This window comes from Aedes aegypti, chromosome 2 (genome assembly GCF_002204515.2).
Source record: "Aedes aegypti strain LVP_AGWG chromosome 2, AaegL5.0 Primary Assembly, whole genome shotgun sequence".
Classification (NCBI taxonomy): Eukaryota; Metazoa; Arthropoda; class Insecta; order Diptera; family Culicidae; genus Aedes; species Aedes aegypti.
This window is the reverse complement of record NC_035108.1, coordinates 47,554,352-47,568,660: the sequence shown is the minus strand read 5'-3', so window position 1 is coordinate 47,568,660 and position 14,309 is coordinate 47,554,352. Positions and strand designations below refer to the sequence as shown.

The window sequence follows — 14,309 nt, the reverse complement described above, 5'->3', positions numbered from 1 at the left end:
CATCGAACGAAGACTTTGATCGATTCGTTAAGGCCACCATATCTAATCAGTAGATGAATTGATACCCCTTTTGCAACGTGCTCTAGTGTGGCGTTTTTGTGTGTGCGTTTTTTTCTAGCCTTAAAAATCAAATGACAGTTTAGTCATGCTGGGCACAGGCCACCAATCCAATTTATCACATAAATATGTCGTTCTGTGAGTGATTGCGATTTTGGGTCCGGTTCAGCACGGCCGATCATCATAATCGCTTGCTTCCCCCAATCCCTTGCCTCTCTTTTACATTGCTCTTATTTTTACAAACTATGCTATACAAAATCCCCCCTGCTAAATCAAAAAAGCGCCGACAGCGCTCAGCATAGCTCGGTGTATGGTTACCGTACCATAGCGAAAACCGGATTAATACGTAGTTTTTCAATGTTGACATTTGACATCAATTCAATTGACCATTTCAGCGCATAATTGGCACAGCCCTGTTCTTAATACCTACATTTTTTTCTTCAAAAATGTCCTAAATAATGTCAAACTTAAGCCCTCATTGGATTGGAACATGGTACCATGACGGTACCGTGGCAGTACTCAGGTGAATGGTGGCTCGAATGAGCGACTTGTACTAGCGAAAGGGAACGGCACACGACCTTCTTCTAACTATCTGAGCTCGAGCGTGTGCCCGATCTCCTTAGATCGTAGCTCAACATAATCGCGGGCGGACCAACTTTGATTATGTGCAGCAAAAAAAAAAAAAAAAAGAGGAAAAATCCGCGACAATCTTTTTGTAATCATTATTGCATTTAAATTGATTGCTTAATTTGCAGTCGCCTGGCCGCGGGTGCCTAAATTTTTGTGAAGGGTTCGTCTGGCGTGGAATATATTCACTGGAATTTGAAACCTTTTTGATGGGTTACTTGCAGACAGTGAAATTGCTTTGCACAGTGATCCTATAAAGGATTTAAGAAATTGTTAATCTACTTGCAGTTTAACTATATGCTTATATGACTTTGGGCCTTTATGAATCCTATCAAAAGCTGCTGAAAATTCTACAGAACACTATTCTCTTGATAATAATGAGAAGAAAGATATTGAAGATTGATTTTTTGAACTTTTTGGTAATTTGGACCCCTTTTTTGACTATATTTTATTTAACTCGAGACTACTGTGCCCCATCCGAAAATTTATCGCCGTTGCATCAAAATTCCACCGAAACCCATTTCGCCCTGCTGGATCTTCCGCTGGAGTTCCGCCAAGTCGAGCCGAGTCAGAGCAAAAGTGTTAATCGCACTTTAATAGTGCATGATCCATAAATCATCAGAGTCGTCTCCACCACCATTGAGGAGGCTGACTTACCTCATGCCGTCGAAGCCGTCGTCCGAGCCGTTGATGGTGAGGACCGGGGCCCGGGCGTAGGCCTTGGCCACCCGGCGGTTCCGCTCGAAGACGATTACCTTTGCCCAGATCTCGTCGTCGATCTGTGTCCATTTGTCCAGCACTTCCTGGATGTGTTCCTGCGAGAGATAGAGGTAGAGAAGAAGAGTAGCGTATGAGAAAATGATGACCGCTGGGGATGCTAATTGAGTGATGGTTATTAAATGGAATTTAAACGGTGAGATAATATGGATGTGCGTGAGAATGGAGGGAATATAAGTGGATTTTTGCTAATGGCAATTTTTGGGGGAAATTAATGGCGAGTGTGTTTTTTGGATGATTTATGAGGTTTTGGTTAATATACCTTCTCAGGTATTTGAACAAAAGAATGTAGCGATCATTATTTCGTTGAATTATTCTTCCAGCTCGTAATTGATTTATATAAGATTTACCTGTAATAAATTTTAAATACATTTTTTACATAATCATTGTATCCTTACACCATCTGGCGTATTATCTTTAGTGTTCGATAAGAAAAAAAAAATATAAAAAAAACCGTCCCGTAATATCTTTATATCGCGGCCTGCAGTAAGCGAACAAGTGTAGCAATCTTTCTTCAAACTTTCTCTCCAACCGCCTGCATTCTTACGCAGACACGCTTTTGATTTGCTTCAAAAATTATACCTTGTCAACACAAACAACATGTGTTGAGTATGCCTAATTTGTTCTTAATTAAATTCACTTATGCGTGAATTTTGATGAGTCAATGCTCCATTTTGTAACACCCAAGTACTTGTATTCTTCCACAGCCTTATTCCTCATACAGGCCTTCTGATGTAAACTTTCAATTTCCAAATCGTCATTATAACCAATCTTCTCACGGAATCTCAATGATTGACCGCTCCTACAAAATTCCCCTTTCAAAATATATTGCTAATAGCAAATTCCAATCAACAGCCTTGTTCATGAGCAGTTTAAAATCACCCTTCAGGTTTTGTGACCAATGAAAGACCCAACCTAACCGCAAAAGTGTACTTCTACAGTACTCTCCACGCCTCACTTCAATCACCTCAAAATTCAGTTGTGACCGGTGTCGTTCACATGCCACCACTCACTTGATCTAATTAAATTAACCACGAAACTTCGACGTGAAGGTCGCCATCACCTAACGGTTTCACACTCCCATTTTCACCCCTCATCAAGGTCAATTAATTGCCCACCGAATGCCCACATGTGGACCCCGTGCAACAACGTCCAACTTTGTTTCCAGTCGCCAATTTTGACACCCAACCGACACGACGGCGCAATGCGTCATCGAAAATCAAAATTGTACTACCACCGAAGGCGGTCACCATAAGGGTATGCGATACGCAGTTTTTTTCTATGTCGATACGGAACGCAACTGTTCACGAAATTTTATCATTGTTTCTAGGAATACATTTTTATTTTTGTTTAGTTAGTCTCAAGAAAACATATTTTTGTTTCCTTCACTATTGGCAGGGCCGTATTTACAAAGGAGAGCGGAAGACAAGGTTGCCGTGGACCCCGGGCCTCCACATTATAGGGGCCACCTCAAATTATGAGTAAACATATTTAAAATCGAATTCTTACAAACAATTAAAGACTCCGGAAAGTTTTGAACTAATTTGACAGATTTGGAAGATTTAAGGTGATTACAAACATTTGAAAACATTCAATGTAATATTCAAGGTCTACCGCTTTGATAAATATTACGGACACTTGAGGCCTAAGCGATGCAAAATTCATGCAAAAAGCGTATAAATTGATTAAACTTATATTCTTAAGCATTATCAAGCTTTGAAAACACGTTAATTTTGTATGATTGTGTGGCCATTTCATGATGCTTATTTCAAACGTTTTCTTATAAATATAAATATTGATTCAAATTCTCTTGACTTGTGAAATGTAGTACGAAAAGTGAAAGAGGTGTTTGAATTCAGCCATGTACGCTTGTTGGGCATAGTCCATTTCAATAGGTCTTCATGGAAAACAAATTGTTAAAAATATTATGATAAAAACTGAGAACTTGTGCATGGTAAATTATAGAACATTTAGCGTATAAAGCTTAGTACCCGAAATAAGAAGCCATCTGGAGTTTGAGTGAGAACGGTACACCAATAAAAACATTAACATTCATTGGATGAGATTTAGTAGAATCAATTACACTCAAGAAGATTTACAAAGGATCAAAACCGATTTGGACCAAACAAATGAAGGCAAATGTTAGACGTAAACATATGAAAAAATTTCGAATCACATCGACCTCTACAATTCAATCAATATGTACAAAAATTTGAATTAAAAGCGTGAGTACAATATGAGACAACTTAAGTTTAGTAATAACCGCGAAAGTAATAATTAAATCAATTTTGCCGATAATACATCTATCTATCTAAGTACTTGCACAGCCAATATTGAAAAGCATCCTGGAAATACTGGAAATGATTCCAGTATATTCTCGTCGATATTTATATTTGTAGCATATCGCATACAATATGATACAAACATTTAAATGGCCAGGGCCACTGTGCAGACTTGGATTTAAAGATAATTGAAAGTTTGACGAACATCAGATTGTTCACAAATAAATAACATGATGAGCGAAAAATTTTCAAATTTATAAGTGAAGAAACGGGGACAACCGTACCGACCGTTTCATTAAGAGTTTCATCAAATCGCTAAGAATGTTATTGCACACTTCATCGCTGTGCTCTTTTTTCTGGGATGGGACACAGGTATTTCCTCTGTATATTCTGGCTCTAGAGTCTTGGCTTAAGCGCCATTACTCGCTCAGAATCAATTTTGCCGATGATACATTGACCAAAACTTCTGAACTCACTTGCATTTATAGGGTTTTTAATGCAGTTACAAATCTACTACAGTCAGCTCTCCTATAAGACACAGCCACCCACTTTCCTTTCCTCCCACGGAAATGTCTCAGCAGATTTTAATAGGATGTAGTTGATTTTTTGTTTATAACTGACACATACTATTAGCTTATTGCCTGTCGGTTTCCTCCGGAATCGATTGGAAGACGGCTGAGAAATTGCGGTGGGAGTGAAGTGGATGGTAGCGTCTAATAAGAGACCTGACTGTAGTTTCCGGTAATTTGAACCTTACTTAGAACATTCATAAGGAAAATTGTTTTCAAGCAGTTTCATACCATTCATAAAGTTTCCTGGTTGAAAGCCCTCCACAAAACTGTGGCAACCGGGCCCCCACATTTGTAAATACGACCCTGACTATACGGCATGGGAAATCAACTTGAGCTCCCTTTTGCATGGTTCGAATGAGAAACTAACCTTCAACATCGAATGGGAAACCTTCAGTATTGTCTTGTCTAGTCTTACAAGCTGGTTAGAAACTTTATGGACTTTTTCGCTAGAGCTCTGGAAAATATCTACTAGCATTTTAAGAAGTTTTCGAGATCGCCGTCGCGATAAATAATCGCGTAATGCACAGTACATAAACATTTGCGGAAATCCGGTACCTGTGTATTGAGGTACTCTGGTTTGAGTGGAACGTATTATCCTGAGGACGCAAAGTTCGTTTAGAGCGATTCTCTTCAGAGTGATCATATTCAATTTTATCAGTTTTGCCTTTCTTATATCGTATTGAAAAGTCAAGAAAATCTACATTATGAAGAAATCATGGATCGTAGCAACTGCGGGCGGTCAATCATTCTCATGCTCATGCTCATTATGAAGAAATCATGGATCGTCACGGAATTGAAATCAGAAACTATCAACATGCAACAAACAATATGGCGTAGTTAACGTCAATCGGTCGTGTCTTGTACAACCCACTCTGATTTTTTAATTTTTCTTCACCGGAACCTTTAGGTACGAAACAATGCGGAAGTTCTTAAAGTTGATTAGTTCCTAAATTGAATCAACTCGTTAAATGACATTTAGCTCATTAAGCAAGCTTTCCCGAGCAGATAAGAATTTCAAAATCATATCATGAAAAAAAAAAAACAAAAAAAAAAGATTCCATAATATGCTCGTTTTAGGATAATTTACCGAATGAGTTTCCAAACCAGGGGTGCTCAAAGCTTTTTCATAAGTTTGCAAAGCTTTCCATAGAGTTTTCAATAAGTTTTGATGGAGATCTCATGGGGCAGCTAAATAAACGATTCATAAACAAATAGAATTTAGAGATAAAAAGTCCAAAAGTGCCAAATAATTTTACAGTTTTGAGAGGTTTTCAAAGGGTTCTCAAAGGAGGTTCAATAAAGTTTCAGAGCTTTTTAATACGTTGCCAAAAGGTTATCAGAGGGTTCCACAAGATTCCTAAGGATTTCCAAAGTGTTTCCAAGGACTTTAAAAAGAATTTGCAGAAGTTCCCAAGGCCGCTCATTATGCTTTCATATGTTCTGAGAGATTCATGAGGTCTGTCCCTACAAAACTTTTTAAATTAACTTTCAAATAGGATCCTCAAATAACTTCATTCGATGTGTAAGGTAATTGTTGAAAATCTCTTTGAAACGCTGGAAACTTTTAGAAAATCCTTAAAAATATTTAAAACACCTAGAAATTTCTAATAAAAAACTTCTTGGAACCACTGTAATTGCTTTCGAAACTTTTGAGAAATTTGAAAACTCCGTTCGGAAAACCAGGACCTTTCTAGGGGCATACTGGTAAACACTGGAAGCTCTTGGAATCTCTTGGAGAGCTACTGTGAATGCTTTAGGAACCCCAGGGGTAACACCTGACATCATGTTAGATACTCCTAGAAACCTCTGGAAGCTCTGGGAATCACTAACGAACACTGACAAACCTTTTCGGATCCTATGGAACGAGTTTACAGAAGTTTTCAAGGCCGCTCATAATGCTTTTATATGTTCTAAGAGAGTCATGAGGTCTTCTCAGGGGTTGTGCTACTTTTCCCCGAATGTCAGTTCCCCGAATGCCATTTCCCCGAACGCCAGTTCCCCGAATGCCAGTTCCCCGAATATCCCGTTTCCCCGAATAACTCACTTCTCCGAAAAGATTTTGGAACTCATAATTGTCATATATTCATACACTTCAGGGTGGTGAACGTTCTGGTCATCTCATGTGCACCCTTCTTTATTTGATTGGCGGTTTTTACGAGTTTTACCGTCTTCAGCATTTTTGGCAACATGTGTATAGCCGATAATGAACAAATACCTCCTTCTTTTGATTGGTTATCGTTCTTTTTATTCACCATCCTGCCACTTAAAACTATTTTTGCGCCTATTTCAACTGCTCCAGTTTTCGGGGAAACGGGTCATTCGGGGAAATGGCATTCGAGGGAATGGGTCATTTGGAGCTCACCCTAAAATTGTTTTAAATTAACATTTAAAATAGGAACCTCAGATAACTCCTTTTGATGTACAGGGAAAATGTTGAAAATGATATCGAATCGCTGGAAACCCTATGATCACCTTAAGAATAATTGAAGACACCTCTTGATGAATTCTCAAAAAAAAAAAAAACATCTGAATCCACTGTGATGGCTTTTGAAACATTGGGAAACTCAAAAATTACGTTTGGAAACCCAGGACCCTTCTACGAGCCTATTGGTAACTCCCACAATACTCACTGAAATCCCATGGAAATCACAAGGAACCTATGAAAACACTCACTAGATGCCATTGGAATCTTTTGTAAATTACTATGAAACCTTTAAAGGCTTCTATGAATTCATTAAGGCTGTGAGTGGGTATAAAACGCTCGATATTGCGGAACTTGTCAAGTCTGACGGTAAAAATCTGCAGGCAGTACTTACAATTGCGTACTATTTGTATGAGAAGATTGCAGCTGCAGGAGTCATATTTTTCAGTAATTTACTACAATAAATCTTCAAGCTGTTTAGTGGAATACCTATAAATAAAGGATAAACCGAATTTAGTACTGTACCATTTAATTCCACTATTGTATCCTTAGACAGATACGCGTATTTCGGACTCAACTGTAAGGCCGTCTTCAGTGTCATGTGCTTAGTCGAGTCTAGTACAAGACACTGAAGACGGCCTCACAGTTGAGGTCGAAATTTGCATATCTGTAATAGGATACAATAGTGGAATTAAATGGTACAGTACCAAATTCGGTTTTTCATTCATTTATAGGTATCCCACTAAACAGCTCGAAGATAAATTATGTAAAATATTGTTATTGTCAGCAATCCAACTTAGGGGGCGAAATATCACATACCTTTGATTTCGCGAAACTAATTCCGTTTTATTTCGTTGATCACCAGAAAATTTCATCAATTTTTTTTCAGTTCGACGAAATTAAACAGGAAAACCAAAAAAATCGTTTCGAATGGTAAACGACGGAATCATTCAAAATATGGCATACCCTTAGACCCACGATCGAGATGGCGAAGATCGCGAGGTGCGAAAGGTCGCCCTGGCGTGCCCTACCAGTGCAACTGCGAACGAGGAGGGAGGTTTAATGATAGGGATCATTTCAGTGCGGTTGTGGGGTGGCGTTGTGCGGGTGATCGATTTTTATGTGCGGGCGGACGGATTTGCCATTTGACGGGGTGCGCATAAAAGTAAAACGTCACCCTGGCGGCCCGTGCCCAGCAGTCGATCGTGTGCGGTAATGACTGACGACTGCAACCAGAAACAGCTGGGAAGTAGGGAGTGTTCCGCAAATTGGAGTATGGGAATAAATCATGCGGCTTCAAAGTGGCAGCAGACATAGTGCACGTGTGCGCAATTTTGTTATGATTTTTTTTTTCTGAAGTGAATTATGGAGGTGACCCAGATTTCTTGTTTAACTGTGTGTGGAATAGAAACAGCCTTTAATTGGTTTATATTTTTGTTTCAAAGCTTTGTGAATATGATTCGAATCATATGTTGCTATTTCTGCACGGGAAGTATATTGAAGAATCGGAAAAAAACATTTCAAAGTATGAAATAATGCATTATTGAAATTGCGATGCTATCACGAATAACATTTAATTAATAAACTTTAATAAAGAAATCCTCTTCTAGAATAATTGATTGCGAGACCAGCAAACATGAATAAATCTAATTCCTTTTTCTCCGGGAAAAAGATCACCAGAAATTTGCGTGGTATCAGTTGAAAATATTTGGAATATCTCAATCTTAGCTTAAATAATTTCCAAAAATCTGTTGTCACATTTGATACTATATTGCTATTTAATTATGTTATGGATGACAGGATGAAATCATTCATTCGGTCAGAAATTTGATGAAAATTTTATAAGTAATCCATAGTCTAGTACACGACACTGAAGCCGGCCTTACAGGTGAGGTCGAAATACGCGTATCTGTCCAAGGATACAAACTCTAGTGGAATTAAATGGTATAGTACTAAATTAGGTTTTTCATTTACTTAAAAAAAATACTGCAGTAATCTGATAAGAAGTTTTGCTTGTCGGAGATCATGAAGAGAAATCATATATCTTGTCAGTCACTTAGATATGTACCGATTATTAAAAAAAAAACATATCAATTGATTATCGTTCAAACCAATTTTAAGCTACCTAAAATAAAACAAGAAAATTCTCCCAAATTATACAAAAAAAAATATGTTTGAGATTTGCCAATATTTCGCCAAGAGAAAAGCCAAGATCTGTGTCAGGAATCTCATTGATTCAAATTAGAATCCAATCCGGCATGGATCTCCCGGATAGTCCGCCAAAAATGTTAGTGGGAAAGGCTAAGAATCGATAACTTATTCATCAGGGTTTTACTATGAAAAAAAAAAAAGAATAAGCCAAGGATCCAATAGAAACATTGAGGTTTCTATCAAGGAACCGTCAAAAGCGCCCATAGCTGAGAAATAAATTGTTTCCAACGCTAAACATATGAGGGCATCTACGTATTTGAGAGAAAAAGCCAAAAAATAACGGACCACGAAGAATGCCTCATCGTGTGCAGAAAGGCGTTAGTTAGAGGCATCCACAGAAACCTTTTTTCGCTACGCACTTAAACTGCTCACCGTGACATCGCAACTGTTAACCTTTTGCCCCGCATTTTTTCTTTGCTCATCTGCATCAGAATGGTACAGAACAACTAGGGCTATCAAATTTGCATCGTAAACCTTTGCGCGTGTGCCTTTTCGGGAGTAAACCGGCAGCGCCACCGTGTAGTCATCTCCCCCAAAAGGTGAGAGTGTGCAAAAGTTAATGACACGGCCGTCCAACTTTGCCGGGCTGCTGTAATCAAGCCCAGCAACAACCGCGCTAAGTACTTGCTTTGCTTATTTTGCGTAATGAGCGTGCACTTCACAGCTCGTAAAGAGCACAGTAAAAAATAAATTAAAAAGCTGAAATAATTTCTGGTTATGTATCAATTGGGTAAGAGTGAATTCGGTCGAGAAGTATCGGACGCGGCTTTCACTTGCTAAACCAAGGTTCGAATCCCAATTCATCTCTTACATATTTTTTTGTTAATTTGGCAACCCGTTTCTATCGAATGCCAAACACCGATTTTCAACTATCGTGGGCAGAATCTAAACGTTTAAGAAAAGTAGTTGTACACCATGTTTACGTTGGAACTGATGTACAGCTCAAATGACGAGATATGAAAATTTATGTTTTGCTGTGCGCGATCGCGAGTAACGCGAGTGTCATCTTCCTCCTGCGTCGTTTTGAGGAGATTCGAAGATCGTGCCGTCGTCATTTGAGCGCTTCTTGATGGAGTGACATAACGGCGCTCTTCTGTTCGGGTGTTCGAGAATGTCACGATGCCAGGCCCATCAGGTCAAGCAGTCCGATGAAAGTGGCTGAAACGAATGATCTAATCGATCGCGTTAGCAAGGCGGGACACCCATCATCGTAACGGTGGGTGCAATTGGGTGACCCCAAAAAGTTGCGTAAAGGGCTTGTCATCTTCGAAGTGAGTGCCGTGCAGATTTGATTGCTGGGCGTGACGCTGATTGCTTTCTATTATGACTGTTTTGGCATAGTTTGAAGTTGTATGGTATTAGCAAGAGTGCCATTTGCCAGAAGAAAATTTATAAGGATGGACCACTCCATTACAATGTTTTGTATATCAATACTTAAAAGTATAATATGTATTTTTGCAATTTCTCATCGTAATAGGCTGTTTTTCATCAAGCCAATCTGTCATGAAACGGCCTACTTTCCTGCACTGAAGTGCGGGAATAGTCATTACGTAACTGAAACCAGCGCTGTAATGATTCATTACGCAACGCTTTCTCATTACGCAACTGTTCATAATCATAACAAAACAATTTTTCAGAAATCTTAAAATAATGGCGAATGCATTCCGATATAATTTCTGATACCCTCAAGTGGTCTTCCACGAAATTGCAAAAAATGTTGTACGATACTTGTTACAGAACTCGATTTTTACAGCACTCGTTGTTATTATCCTGTTCTGCAAGCCTCGTAGGATACATTTACGACTCGTGCTGTAAAAATCATCATTCTGAAACATGTTCCGTAAACTACTATCCGAATACGAAAAGATCCTGGACCGATCAGGTATCGAACCCATACACTTTCAGCATGGCTTTGATTTGTAGTCGCGGACTCAAACCACTCGTCTAAGGAAGGTACCTTATTTTATTTTCAGTAACGTGTTTCTGATAAATCCTCACAGGCTATTAAAGGCAATTGTACCAACATCCTGTTAGTGATTTTCCTTTCTTTGAATCATAAGCTGTTTTTAAGGTCTTACCTATGACAAGCACTTATATGCTTCATAGAAGATTCAACCTTTTGAAATTCTGATGATTTTGATACACATTTATGTGATTTTTTTAGTTACTTGTCAGAAGTTCTGAACTATTCAACTAATATTCAGTAAAACACTAGCACGAAATCATTACTAAGAATGGATTACTCCAAGCAAATATGCGAATGATTTACACCCTCTTGTAGATAGCTTCATCCTGTAAACTTTTTTACATCATCTCATCTACAACTTGTGCAACTCTTCCTTTCACCTGGAGCATCGTAGGTATATGCTCGCTCGAGAAGAAGATCGATCGTCTACGCTCAGAATGGGGATGTTTTGCGAACGATAGCGAAAACACAATCCCCCACAATAGACAGAGCGAGATGCGGTCTAGAATCTTGTCGACAAGCGCCCCGCAGCGAAGAAGGGCTGTGTAAACCGTCATCGCGCAATTGCCAGCCAGTAAAATAGTCAAGTCAAATAGACATAAACGTATGGAAGTGATCCTCAGGAGGCGCGGGAAAGCGGAAAGGGGGCGTCTTGTCGTAAAAATGTAGCGATTTAGTCGTTCCCTGCAACGACAAGCTGGGAAGCTTTGCATGACGATCGGATGTGGAGAATATTGGTACAGATGAGTACATTTTATTATGAAAGGTAACAGCTTTATGTCACGATTGACATTATCATCTTCCAGAACGACGTGTGTGTGTATGGATTTGCTGAACGATGATCTGTTGCAAGTTCACCTCAGGGAGAGGCTCGGCTTGATCTGGGAGACCGAAGCGGAACGACAAATCCCTTCGGGGGGTTTTCCAGTTTCAGAGATTCTCAACGTTGTTCTGCTGTGGTGAGTGGAAGTGTTCGGGGTTTTCAACAATTTGTGTAAGTTGAAAATTTCAAGCCCATTTTTGATAAATCGTAGGTATTTCTTCGCGTGATGTGTCCCATTTTAGAACCCATAGCAAACTTAGTGACATCGTATAGAGGAAGGATGTAGCTTTCATTTGAAGGTAAAACAAATTTGGCGGCCATTTTGAATTTGGCCGACATGTTGAATTTTGTCATAAACACCGCTATTTTACCAGTGCACCGCTCGTTTTGAATTCATTATCAGAAAGCTGAGAAAAAACTGAATAAGATAGGCTTCACAAACTCGATGAGCAATGATTTATGAACGATTTTCTAAATTATGTTCTACAATTTTGACTTATATCGCGAGTACAATAAATTCAAACATAAGGTATTGTACAACAAAGAAATAAGTTTTCAATCGTTGATGTATTCTTTGAGTCGAGTGAAACATAAGAGTATTAATTTAAGTGAACAATTCTGGCGCCCATCTTGGATTTTGACGCTATCTTGATTTTAAGTAGTAGAATGAGTTTTGGGTTTATTCTACGAGGGGCGTGAGGTGACAATCGTCGGTGTCGTATAGCGAGGTGACAATTCTCGACTCGAGTGAAGTGACTCTCCATTTGATTTACACGGCGAGTCACTTCACTCGAGTCGAGAATTGTCACCTCACCATACGGCACCGACAATTGTCACCTCACGCCACTCGTAGAATTAGCCCATTTTTCTCCTTGTTCTTTCTTCCTAGCGTTACGACTTTACTAGAACAGAGCCTGCTTTTCAATTAATTATAAAAACCCTACAGAAATTTGTGAACAAATACCTGGAGTAGTTCACCCGTATAGGCCTGAGTGAAAGCAAAAATACTAAAACCCTTAGGCAGCGTCCATTTATTACGTAACGTTGAAATTGAAAATTTTGGACCCCCTCCCCCCCCCCTCCGAAACGCTTTTTGTATGAAAAATTTCAAATTTTTGTATGAGCCGTAACGCTTGAGCCTACTCTCTCCCTCCCCCTAGAGCGTTACGTAATTTGTGGATGCCGCCTTACTGATCAACGAAAACTTAACATATTCAAACATGTTTTTTGTCAGTATACCGGCACACATATCTAGTTTCCAAAAGGTCAGAGGAACTCGGGAATATTCCTATTGCTGAAGTTATTCCGGTGGATTACTGGGTAATTGGTACTGTACTGTTTTTTAACATTATATTTGTAGAGTTTTGCACCATTTAGTATACGGAGGTGGCCACTCAGATTAAATTCCTTTAAGAATCGGATATAGAATTGTTCTATAATAAGCCGTTTCAATTCTCGAATAGTAAATATCAAACATAATAGTTCAGTAGAACGCATTCCTATAGGTTTGGCACAGATGTGAGGATACAAATTAGTTACTTTGGCGTAAATTTGTGGTGTTCCGGATCAAACAAACTATCCGGAAACTATCTGTGACATGAAATTTGCCTAGCTTCAGGGGCACAAAAGCACAGCACCCTTTTCACCGAACCTATGACATTTGGTCGAATGACATTTAGTCGAATGACGTTTGGTCGAATGTCGTTTAGTCGATAGTACATTTGGTCGGATGTACATTTTGTCGAATGGACATTTGGTCGAAAATATTTGATTGCTCCAAAAAGCATATGCTATTTGGTCAACACAAAATTTAGTTAAATATGGATTTTTCAAATTATTTCAATAGGAAAAACATGTATTGAAGGGGCTTTTTTTGGAGATTGCATATGCTAACAGTATAATATAAAAAATTGAGAGAAATTTGCATTGGTGTATTCCTTCTTCAAGCGATTTTTTGGGATTCCACTTAATCGCCAAGGCTCTTAAGGTGAAGATAAATCGAATCTGGAGAACCAAACATCTGTTTAAGCTGGAAACTTAATCGATTGGTCACTAGCTGGTGATGACCATTCGATTAAGTTTTCAGCGCAAACGGATGTTCGGTACTACAGATTTGTGCTCTTGAAAATTTGAAGGTTGGCTTCGATTAATCTTCACCTTAAACGAAACCGATTGCAAGAGGATCATCGGTGTTGACGTTACCCGAGTAGAGGAGCATTGTAAAATAATAACAAAACTTACTATTAAAATAGAATACTTGAATAGCAAAATTTGTTCTTTGTTTGTTTGAAATAAGAGATAAAATAACAAAAATAATAACTAAGTTTATATGGCATAAAAACTAAATAATATCATATTTTGCCATTGTAATAACAAAATAATAGCAAAAATGTAAGCAACCGTAAATAACAAAATGTGTTATTATTTAGATATTGATAACAAAATAATAACTAAATAAGCTATTCACGAGTAGATCAAAATAATGGAATTTTAGTTCTTTGACTTTAATACCTAAAATTAGCATGATTGAAAAATAAACTTATTGCTTTCCTGCAAAAAACATATGCTTTTT

At 38.5% G+C, this 14,309-nt stretch overlaps 1 protein-coding gene across 6 annotated transcripts in view; it reads right to left on the bottom strand.

Annotated features, from left to right (window-relative positions):
* LOC5570536 overlaps positions 1-14,309 on the bottom strand; it is a 640,253-nt gene that overhangs the window by 75,829 nt on the left and 550,115 nt on the right. For all 6 annotated transcript variants that reach the window (XM_021840763.1, XM_021840764.1, XM_021840765.1 and 3 more), the window contains exon 4: positions 1,342-1,499. In XM_021840763.1, coding sequence (XP_021696455.1) covers positions 1,342-1,499 — 158 coding nt within the window. The remainder of the gene's footprint in view (positions 1-1,341; positions 1,500-14,309) is intronic.